The following is an 11,173-nucleotide window of genomic DNA, read 5'->3' as shown; positions in this document are numbered from 1 at the left end:
GTGCTCGATTGAAAACGAACTCTGGAGCGATTCGGTTGTAGTGAGAAACCAATCTGATCTAACGGACCAACGAACCAGGCTATAATGATGGGTATGATGGGTAATTACGTAAGTTCCGTGAAAAGCATCAGCTTTGTTGTTTTGCTAATACCTCCTGTGAATGTCTGCTCAAAATGATAAATTATTATAACGACAGCTAAAAAAAACCCCCCAACAATAAGCCTGCGAAGCTGTTATCGTTCCATCCTGACGCATGACATGCATGACAGCTCAGTGGAATCCCGGAAAATAAACCGTGGAACTTTGACCAATGAGAGAACAGTTTACTCGCGCGTGACTTGTATTAACAAATTTGGTCCGTTTAGAAACTTTGCCGTGTGAAAGCGAACCGCACCAAGAATAAAAAGCAACATTGTAATAATTGTAATCTCTGTTTCGGAACAAAGCAATCGATCTACATGTGTGAAAACAGGCTGAGGATGGTGTGAGACGGCTTAGACGCAGGATGTTTCTTCTGCACTTTTTTTTTTTTTGCAAATCAGTGCATCACATTCAGAAATCTCACTTTCAACCATGATTATTGGGTATTTAAGAAAGCATGTTAAAAATAGTTACGTTTTTGTTGCACACACACTACTGTAAATGTTTGGAGTCACTAAAAATGTCTAGTGTTCACCCTAGGCAGCATTTATTTAATCAAAAATACAGTATTATTAATATTATTACCATTTAAAATAAAAACTGGTTTCTATTTTAATATCTTCTAAAATGTAATTTATTCCTTGATGCAAAGCTGAATTTTCAGCATCATTACTCCAGTCTTCAAAGTCACATGATCCTTCAGAAATCGTTCTAATATGCTGATTTGGTGCTAAAAAAAAAAAAAAAAAACTTAAGTGTAGCTTTATGTGGAAACCCTAATTGTTCATGATTGTTTGATAAATAGAAAGTTCAGCATTTATTTGAAATATTTATTTGTAACTGTAAAAGTCTTTACTCTCAAAGTTCTTGTTGGTTATGGAGTTGGTTGTCAAGTGTTGTTTTTCATTACTACTGTATGTTAATACTATTTATTTATTTTAAAATACATTGATCTTTCCCTGAAAATAGCCATAGATGCTGGTATAGCAATAAAAACAAACAAGTATTATTAAAATGTGATTTTTTTTTTTCATTCAGGGGGATGAGAATGCCGGAGCTGATTCTGAACTTGACGAGTCTGAGGAGTCTGAGCCAGAGGAGGTGGAAGGTATAGGCCTTTCAAAGGTGGAAGAGAAGCCAGTTGCTCCTTCAAGTAAAAGTTCTCCTGGACCTCCACTGGCATCAGGGAACAAAAGCAACCGGCAACCGACGGCCCGGTCTAGTGAGGAGGTACAAAAACTGAGCCAACCATACTGTTCCCGCTGATGGACGTCAAGAGTTTGCTATTTGAATGTTTAATTGTTTAAATTACTTTCTTTGACACGGTTTCTACATTTTAGGACCCAGGGTGGGATGTGAATAGTGCTTTTGTTGCCAATGCCGTCAGTCATATTCGACCCAAAGCTAAAAGTAAAGGAGCTCACAAGTCGAAAGAGAACAAGGAAAATGAGAGCAGAACAGGAGAAGTGAGTTTTGGTAATTTGTTTATTTAGTGTCCTGTGTTTTGTTGCCATCTGTCAGCTGCCCATACTCTTGTGTCGTAAAGGTGGAGCCCATAAATGCTGAACCTGGGCATTGGGATTCTTGGGTATTAACATAGTTTATAAATCTGTAGGTGCTGTCACTTTGGGCTTATAAGACAGCTTTTATTTTTTCAGCTGGTAGTACTGCCACTGTCCTGATAGATTGCATGTTTCACTGTACTATAGATTTCGCCTTTATCCACCAAGCCCAATTGTGTTGTGCTTTTAAAACATGTTGAGTTTAAAATAGTCTGTTTTTTTTTAAATATGTTTTGTTGATTTAAAAAATACTGTATTATTTTTGCACATGCCTTGTTCCTGTAAATCCTACACAGCAGCTGTCATTTTATGTTGTGAAATATTACTTTAATGCTGTATGTCTTTATATTTGAGTTTGTTTGGTTCTTGGCTATGTTTAGTGTACCATTCATAAATTTAGCTAGTAAGTTAATTTTTTTTAATTAATATAATCAAGGATGCATTAAATTGATCAAAACTGATGGGTGGGGTTCACCCTAAAATTTAAAATGGTCATTGTTGTTCCAAACTTCAATGAATTCTTTGGAAAACAAATTAAATTTCATAAATTGTCTTCAGAAGTCTAGTCCACATTCACTTTCATTATTTGAAAAATATATTCCAGTATGTTCTTCAAAAAGAAATAGGTTTGGAAAAATGTGAACGTGAGTTAATGACCTAGTTTTAATTTTTTAGGTAAACAGTTCTTTAACAATATTTCAAAAGCTTCACAGTAAATCACATGCTTTCACATTTAAGTTTCACACAGTTTTTAAACAGGAATATCATAGTCAAACACTTTGTCCTGTTATTCTTTACTTGTACATTTATGGAAGAAAAACAATGACAAATATCTTTGAAACAAAAAAGCATGTTGAAGCGAATTTGTAAAGTGAAATAAAATGGACCGAAAATTGCCTGTCAAATATAATATGACTCTATCGTATTTTTAAACAGATTGAATATTTCAGAAGTGAACTCTGGAAGGTGAATATGGATTATTGAATTGAAATATTCACAGCATGAATGTACAACTATGTTGAATTTGCATGTTTCACTGTACTATAGATTTCGCCTTTATCCACCAAGCCCAATTGTGTTGTGCTTTTAAAACATGTTGAGTTTAAAATAGTCTGTTTTTTTTTAAATATGTTTTGTTGATTTAAAAAATACTGTATTATTTTTGCACATGCCTTGTTCCTGTAAATCCTACACAGCAGCTGTCATTTTATGTTGTGAAATATTACTTTAATGCTGTATGTCTTTATATTTGAGTTTGTTTGGTTCTTGGCTATGTTTAGTGTACCATTCATAAATTTAGCTAGTAAGTTAATTTTTTTTAATTAATATAATCAAGGATGCATTAAATTGATCAAAACTGACAGTAAAGACATTTATAATATTACAAAAGATGTATATTTTCTGAAAAAATGATCATGGTTTCCACAAAAATATTTAGCAGCACGACTGTTTTCAACATTGATAAGGAGTGTTTCTTGAGTAGCATATGAAATATACAACTATGTTGAATTTCAGCCCCTAAAAATGCAAGCCCTGAAAATACAAGGCTTTAAAATGCAAGCACTGTTAATGCAATGCATTATTTTTTCAGTGCAATTCAACATGCTTTTTTGTTTCAAAGACCATTTGTCATTATTTGTCTTCCATATGAGTCCTCCTTTCTCTTCACTCCAGAAAAAGGGATTCGATTTGTTCAAGAGGGTCAGTACACGCAAGCTCTTAGTCTGTTTACAGAGGCCATCAAATGTGACCCGAAAGACTACAGGTGATGCACTGATATGCATGAAATCATTTCCACATATACTACCTTTCTTTTTTTTTTTTTGTCATTTCATTAATGGACTTTGATTTTTGGATAACAGGTTTTTTGGAAATCGCTCCTACTGCTACCTTTAATGCTGTATGTCTTTATATTTGAGTTTGTTTGGTTCTTGGCTATGTTTAGTGTACCATTCATAAATTTAGCTAGTAAGTTAATTTTTTTTAATTAATATAATCAAGGATGCATTAAATTGATCAAAACTGACAGTAAAGACATTTATAATATTACAAAAGATGTATATTTTCTGAAAAAATGATCATGGTTTCCACAAAAATATTTAGCAGCACGACTGTTTTCAACATTGATAAGGAGTGTTTCTTGAGTAGCATATGATCAGCATATTAGAATGATTTCTGAAGGATCATGTGACCCTGAAGACTGGAGTAATGATGCTGAAAATTCAGCTTTGGTCACAGGAATAAATTACATTTTAAAATAAAAAACAGGAAACAGTTGCTTTAAATTGGAATAATATTTAACAATAATAATGTGTTCCCAGTATCTTTGATCAAATAAATGCAGCCTTGGTGAGCATAAGAAACTTCTTTCAAAAGCAGTGTACTATGGTAGTGCACTATGATTTGAGATGTGCTAATTATAATGTTGAATACAGCATGCCTCAGAAGTGATGCAGAGACATTGTTAAAAATAACCTGTAATATTCCTGTAATATAAATTAATGTGCTTTTTTAACAGGTCATTGGCTTATCAGATGCTAAAACAAACAGAAGTGCCTTACTAGTAGGTGTGTAAAATTTATTTATTTCTGATACATTTCTAGTCAATTAGAGAAAGGTGTGTGTGGGTGTGTGTGTGTGTCCATATGAGTCCTCCTTTCTCTTCACTCCAGAAAAAGGGATTCGATTTGTTCAAGAGGGTCAGTACACGCAAGCTCTTAGTCTGTTTACAGAGGCCATCAAATGTGACCCGAAAGACTACAGGTGATGCACTGATATGCATGAAATCATTTCCACATATACTACCTTTCTTTTTTTTTTTTTGTCATTTCATTAATGGACTTTGATTTTTGGATAACAGGTTTTTTGGAAATCGCTCCTACTGCTACTGTTGTCTGGAGCAGTATCCTCTGGCCCTCACAGATGCTGAGAAGTCCATCCAAATGGCTCCCGATTGGCCCAAAGGCTATTACCGTAGGGGAAGTGCACTAATGGGACTTAAGGTACGACCCAGTGGCATATTTATTGGTTTTTCTTCCTGTATATAGAGGAAATCTGCATATAGCTGTGTATCAGTGAATCTGTATGTGGGTTTGTTTGTAATAGAGGTACTGTGAAGCTGAGAAAGCCATGGAACAGGTGCTAAAACTGGACCAAGGCTGCGAAGAAGCGGTCAATGACCTCTTGTACTGTAAGGTGCAACAACTTATGGTAAGGACAGGATTTCTCATTGTAGTTAAATTAGTAGAGCATGGACAAAGTTAGCAAAGACAAGGTTATGGGATTGAGTACCAGAGAACAAACTATAGAACGTGCTCATAAAATTTGTACGTTCAGAATGCCCAAAGTTGCTTTGTACAAAGCCTCTGCAAGGTGGGTACATGTCATTGTCATGAGAAAGCAAAAACCCCAAGATAATTACTCATAAATCATTTTCTTTTTCTTTTTTTGTTCCAAATCTTTGTTGTTTTCTTTTCAAAGAAAGATCAGTGGGAAAAAAATGACATTTCAACAATTGAGTCCATATGACCATATTTCTGGAGCTACATAACAAAGCTCAGACATGCCAAGCATCTCCTTTTTTGTTCCACAGAAGAAAGTCAAACAAGTTTCGAATAACAATAGGATGAGAATAATTTTTATGTTTGAGTGAAGTGTTTCAGTTTAGAATGGGGTCAGCTTTAAAAATACATTTTTGGAAGCACAAGTATTGCAATCCATTGAAACGTATACACAGAAATATAATTTGAGGCCTGTAATGAAAAAAGGTGTTCTCATTGTTAGGATCTTGGATATGATGAGGAACTGAGTATTCAGTTGCTGGAAAAATACAACACCGTGCAGGCTGTTGTTGCAGCGAAGAGTAAGGGCTCTTTTTCATTTTCCCAAATTTTTTATTGAGCCACATGAGGGTGCTATTGATACACTGATGTACATTAGAGATATTGAGAATTGGAAGTTATTTTTGACCAGAATCTTAAATTACAGTACAAGTTATTTTGTAACACACAAAACAGTAAACACAGAAATATTTTTGGAATATTATTTTAAAGAACTGATTTCTGATTTAATATATTTTAAAATTGACCTTATTCCTGATGCAAAGCTGAATTTTCAGCACCATTACTCCAGTCTTCAGTGTCACATGATCTTTCTCTTTCAACATAAACATCTAAACTCTGCATAATTTGTGATGTAATATAAAAATATTTATTTTACAGCTTCAAATCAGGACTGTGCTTTCCTCCAACCAGGGTAAGCCATCATTTAACTGATTTCAGTTTAGATCTTTGCATTTATTTCTTTATTTTTTTTAAATGTTGCTCTCTCCCTTTAATTCTGTATCTATATTTCCCTTTCTGTCTTTTTCTCGCTCTCTTTCACAAGTCCTTGCAATTCCTTGTGGGTTGGAAACGTGACCACAGAACTGACAGAGAAACATCTGCGGGACCTCTTCAAAATGTGAGATTTGATGCCACATTGACCTTTTACAATATTTTAGATATAAAATGATTTCCAATGACTTGTGTTTTCATTTTTGTTGATGTTTGCCAGTTATGGAGAAATCGACAGCATTCGGGTTCTGCACGAACGTTTCTGTGCATTTGTTAACTTTAAAAATGCCAACATGGCCTTCCATGCGATCGAGAAACTCAATGTGAGTGAAACCCTGATGATAGTTTATTATTATTATTATTATTATTATTATTTATTTTTGTTGTTGTTCTCATTATTAATCAAGTTTTATATACATACATACATACATACATACATACATACATACACACACACACACACTCTTCTCAGGGACATTTTATTGAGAATACCCGACTAGTGGTTCGATATCCAGATCGACGGATTCAGAGAGTCCTGCCAACACCTGCCATTCCACAACCTGCAGGGGCTGCTGGGTAATTCAGTTTCTTTGCTGTTTGAGAAAAGTAATGGCGCTTGCTTTTGATGTTATTAACAGCAATTATTGTCTTCCATAAAAAACTGTATGTTCAAACAAATATTCTTTGAAAGAAACACAGATGTCCAAACAAATTTGTGGTTATTCCAGGCCAAGACGCAGAGGTCCTATCAACAGTGATGAGTGTTACTTCTGGAGGACCACCGGCTGTCATTTTGGAGATAGGTGTCGCTATAAGCACATTCCTGATCATCGAGGCAAAGACTGGCAACCTTGAGTCAACACTAGCCTCTCTTTCTCTCCCCTAAGAACTCTGGGAGACGACTGCATGACTGTTGGGACTGTAATCTTCACTTTGATTATCTGTAGGTCAGTACCAGTATTGTGGATCAGAGTCTTACGACGGCTCTCTTGAGGTCAGAGTTCTTCACTGTCAGACTCCGAACCTCACGGGGTTTCAAAGCAGACAGGACTCTGGGAAAAGTCTCTTTTGAGGTGAGGTTTGGGTGGTGCAGAGTGCCAGAGCTTCGCTGCACCGCATTGCCGTCTGCTGAGGTTTACATGGCCTCTCATATCGTGTGCTCTCTTCTCTCTTCCTGTGCCAACACCACCAACCCAAAGAAGAGCCATAGATCTGATTTGACATTTGAGTTCATCCCAAGAGACCGACTTCAATTCTGTATTTGAGGTCGCAAACCCTCAAAATGAGGATGGGAGAATCGTACCAAAGAATAATACTATGCCATATGTGGATTTTACGTTGAGAAAGAGAAAAGGCATTCAGGGAAAATTAGCTTATTAGTTTTACTTGTGTGTTTTGCTTTGATTCCACCACCTTGGACACACTCCAACTCTTCATTCATCCATATTTTTAATTGGACTTTTCCAGTAAGTTCTCTCAAACGCCACTAAATTTAAGACATTTGAGGGCATATCAGTATTGCAAAGGGGTTTGCGCAATTATTTGAAGAAATTATGTCTCATGATTAATTATTTTCAGTTCTTCTTTTTGATTTTTCTTGCACTTTACCATATCAGATAGTGACCTCTAGGCTGTTCCTCAAGCGAAAAACATGGTGGATGCTGTTTTTCCCCCCCTCCCTTAAGATGAGTGTATGTTTGGTCAGAATCGTGTCGCTAAAGGTATTGATGATCTGTAGTCATCGGTGGTATTTATTTTTTTTCATGGTATTTTCCAATGGTATGTCATTGCCATTTAGATATTATTTACATTTATCTATAAATATGAACATGGAATGCTCCACAAAATGCAGAAAATCTTGTGGTTTTCTTATGTAAGAGTTCTGAGACACAGGGAACTCTTGCTTTGGCACTTTTCATGCCGTCAGTGCAAAGTTGATCGGGTGGTTTTCATCATTTCCTCTTTTATTTAACGTTCTTTCTCTTGGTTTAGTGGATAAGAAGGAAGTTGGCTGTTTGAGACATGTCTTCCACCTCATGACATCATCTTGTAGAACAGCATGCACATTTTTTGTTTAAGTTATTATTGGTATGATAATGATTTCATCAAGCGATATTCTCGTTTCAATGCATTTGAAAACTTTTATAACCTCGTTGTGCTCTTCTGAAACACTTAACCAAAGAAACACTAATGTTAACCTAGTGTACTACAGACAAATACATTGCTATTTTTGTACATTACACTATTTACGACGTGTCAGTTAATGACTTTTCCTCAGTTTTTAGATATGACTGCATGGGTTTTTATGCAGGCTATAGTCACACTAGTGCTTTTAGTTTAGTTGGGCTTCTTTTGACTCTGTGACAGTCCAGAGTGCCTTGAAAATATGTGCTTTCCTGTCAGATGAGTTATTTTAGCATTAATCTTTAAGCTGAGGGGGGGGGGGGGACAAACTGAATAATACCGAACAGTAATGTGTGTCCAGAGAAATGTCACTTTTGTTGGTTTGGGTTTGAGGCAAACAGTTGTGGCTCATCATTTTTAGGTTTTTTAAAAACCCCTGTATGTTCAAATAAATAATTATGAATTTTTTTTAGGAGTCTGAAAACAGCAACAATTCCTCACTGCTCAAAGAGCCCTTAATAGTTCAGTCATGCATTAAAGGATATTTATCACTCAAATGGAGGATTTTCTGTCTCTTTTTGCAGTGATTCTCCACTTTCATTTTATTCTTTTTCTGTAGCCTTTCCAACTTTTGTCACATTCATGCTCCGTATTCTTTTAAAAAATTGTGTTTACCCTTATTTAGCACAGCTTTGGAAAAAAGTCATAATAATAAATGTATAGAAACGGGATTTTCTTCATCTGCTTTTGTATTTATTTTTTTTGGTGCTATTCACTATAAGGCAGAGTTTGTATTGGAAATACTAGCTTACTAGTCTAGTTTTCTTGAAAATGCAGAAATTTAGCATTGATCTTTTGGCATTTTGATGCCAAAATAAATGCCCTTAAAGTATACACTACCATTCAAAAGTTTGGGGTCAGTGAGATTTTATTTTTTATTATTATTCTTTTTTTAAACAAATTAAGACTTATAATAAGAAAGTATGCATTAAGTTGATCCAAAGTGACAGTAAAGACATTTATAATGTTACAAAGATTTTTATTTTTATTTTTTTTTAATTTTGAACAAACAAATATGAATCAATATTTTAATATTGATCATTAATATGAAAATATTAAGCATCACAAATACAGAGTTCTGGCAAGAAACTCTAGATGGCGCAGTCTGATAAGTCTAGCTCAATCTGACCTGGTGACACCATTGTCACATGGCAGCTGATTGGTTCTCTCCTGTATCGGTAGCCAATGAGCTCGCTGCTCAATATTCAAATACCTGGCTTTTGTTTGCTGTAGCAGTTGGCAGCGCACTTCAGAAACCCTCCACATTCCCCAGCTCCACCTGTATAGATCTGCTACGGGATGATTCATGTATGCTATATGGGGGTTATCCATATGTGTTATATGTGCAGCAGCAGTATTTCTTACATGCATACAGCAGCATGTTGTGGCTGTATTGGCAGTAGCGAGTCCCGGTACTTGCTCTGCCGCAGCAGCAGTGTAGCTATTCCGCCAAGACCAAATACATTAACATTGTCATGTACATTACCATGCCAATCCCTCCGAGACTGTTTTAAACATTAATGATAATAAATGTTGCTTGATTAACAAATCAGCATATTAGAATGATTTCTGAAGGATCATGTGACACTGAAGACTGGAGTAATGATGCTGAAAATTCAGCTTTACCATCACAGGAATAAATTAATTTGTTAAAAATATATTAAAACAGAAAACAGTTATTTTAAATTGTAATAATGTTTCACTATACAGCCAGAATCCTTTCCCTTTTTCCTTGAATAAACTCTAAATTCAAATGTATATATCAGCTGACACTAGAGGGCATTCTTGCACAGGATTCACAATAAATTCAAACTCCATAATTTCGGCATGAAGCAAACTTAATATAATGTGACTGAATATTACTGTTTCTATAATTTGTACAGATATCTAGTATGTCTTGAGAGCATCAGGATATAGACATCCAAAATAACTGAAGCATCACAAAATTATTCTCTTTCATCAGCAGCACTTGAAAGTGACCTGTGGTTAGTGTGAGCAGGCATCCCATATGAAGAGCACATGGCACACAGAGTATGAGAGTCAGGGAAAATACTGCTGGCTATAAAAGCAAGGCTTCACACTATCAGGGAAGACTTGTGCGACCCACAGCATGTATGAATACCAGCCTGCTATTGTGGCCTGGAGCCAATGGTTTGTGGCCTGTATGTATTGTTTAGGAAGAGTCTATTGATAACACAGGTCTTGGTAAGAGGCTTTTGTGACTCAAGTCTTTCCAGTAAATGTGTATAAACTGAACTGACATTTGACTTTTTTTAAACATTATGTATAAAGCATTTAAAGGTAATAGTTCACCCACAAATGATCATTTGCTAACATGTTCTAACCCTTAGGCCATCCAAGATGTAGATGAGTATGTTTCTTCATTAGAACAGATTTGAAGAAGTTTAGCATTACATCACTTGCTCATCAAGGGATCCTCTGCAGTGAATGGGTGCCGTCAGAATGAGAGTCCAAACAGCTGATAAAAACATCACAATAATCCACAAGTAATCCACACGACTCCAATCCATAAATTAACATCTAGTGAAGCAAAAAGCTGTGTTCGCAATAAATAAATCCTGTTTTTATGATGTTTTTAACTTCAGACAGTTGCTTTCACTAAAATTATAAGTCCTCTATCCATAATAATGCTTTCTCCAGTGAAAAAGTTGGCACGTCTGAATCAGGAGAGAAATATGCACAGAACAAGCACTGTTTACAAGTGAAAACAATGTGAGAGAACAACGGGATGGACATTTCACTGGAGGAAGCTACAGTTTAAAGTTAAAATGCCTTCATTATGGATTTGATTTGGAGTTATGTGGATTAGGCTATTTGTGGATTATTGTGGATCACTGTGAGGTTTTTATCAGCTGTTTGGACTCTCATTCTGACGGCACCCATTCATTCACTGCAGAGGATCCATTGGTGAGCAAGTGATGTAATGCTAAA

General features: G+C 35.6%; 1 protein-coding gene and 1 long non-coding RNA gene across 5 annotated transcripts in view; both read left to right on the top strand.

Moving 5' to 3' along the window:
* The window catches only part of LOC107702739 (tetratricopeptide repeat protein 31-like), a 19,255-nt gene extending 10,787 nt beyond the window's left edge, over positions 1 to 8,468 (top strand). For all 4 annotated transcript variants that reach the window (XM_016505145.1, XM_016505148.1, XM_016505147.1 and 1 more), the window contains exons 5-16: positions 1,180 to 1,371; positions 1,482 to 1,607; positions 4,222 to 4,270; positions 4,376 to 4,466; positions 4,564 to 4,705; positions 4,809 to 4,913; positions 5,487 to 5,565; positions 5,924 to 5,957; positions 6,090 to 6,164; positions 6,258 to 6,360; positions 6,510 to 6,613; positions 6,766 to 8,468. In XM_016505145.1, the coding sequence (XP_016360631.1) occupies positions 1,180 to 1,371; positions 1,482 to 1,607; positions 4,222 to 4,270; positions 4,376 to 4,466; positions 4,564 to 4,705; positions 4,809 to 4,913; positions 5,487 to 5,565; positions 5,924 to 5,957; positions 6,090 to 6,164; positions 6,258 to 6,360; positions 6,510 to 6,613; positions 6,766 to 6,892 (1,227 nt within the window). In that variant the 3' untranslated portion in view covers positions 6,893 to 8,468. The remainder of the gene's footprint in view (positions 1 to 1,179; positions 1,372 to 1,481; positions 1,608 to 4,221; positions 4,271 to 4,375; positions 4,467 to 4,563; positions 4,706 to 4,808; positions 4,914 to 5,486; positions 5,566 to 5,923; positions 5,958 to 6,089; positions 6,165 to 6,257; positions 6,361 to 6,509; positions 6,614 to 6,765) is intronic.
* Positions 2,639 to 3,593, top strand: LOC107702740 (uncharacterized). Its single transcript, XR_001635791.1, has 3 exons — positions 2,639 to 2,669; positions 3,378 to 3,468; positions 3,566 to 3,593. It is a non-coding gene; the product is annotated as an uncharacterized LOC107702740 (long non-coding RNA).
* Positions 8,469 to 11,173: the final 2,705 nt, after the last annotated feature.

The sequence above is a fragment of the Sinocyclocheilus anshuiensis genome, unplaced genomic scaffold (genome assembly GCF_001515605.1).
Source record: "Sinocyclocheilus anshuiensis isolate Anshui unplaced genomic scaffold, SAMN03320099.WGS_v1.1 scaffold843, whole genome shotgun sequence".
Lineage (NCBI taxonomy): Eukaryota > Metazoa > Chordata > Actinopteri > Cypriniformes > Cyprinidae > Sinocyclocheilus > Sinocyclocheilus anshuiensis.
This window is presented reverse-complemented; position numbering and strand designations above follow the sequence as displayed.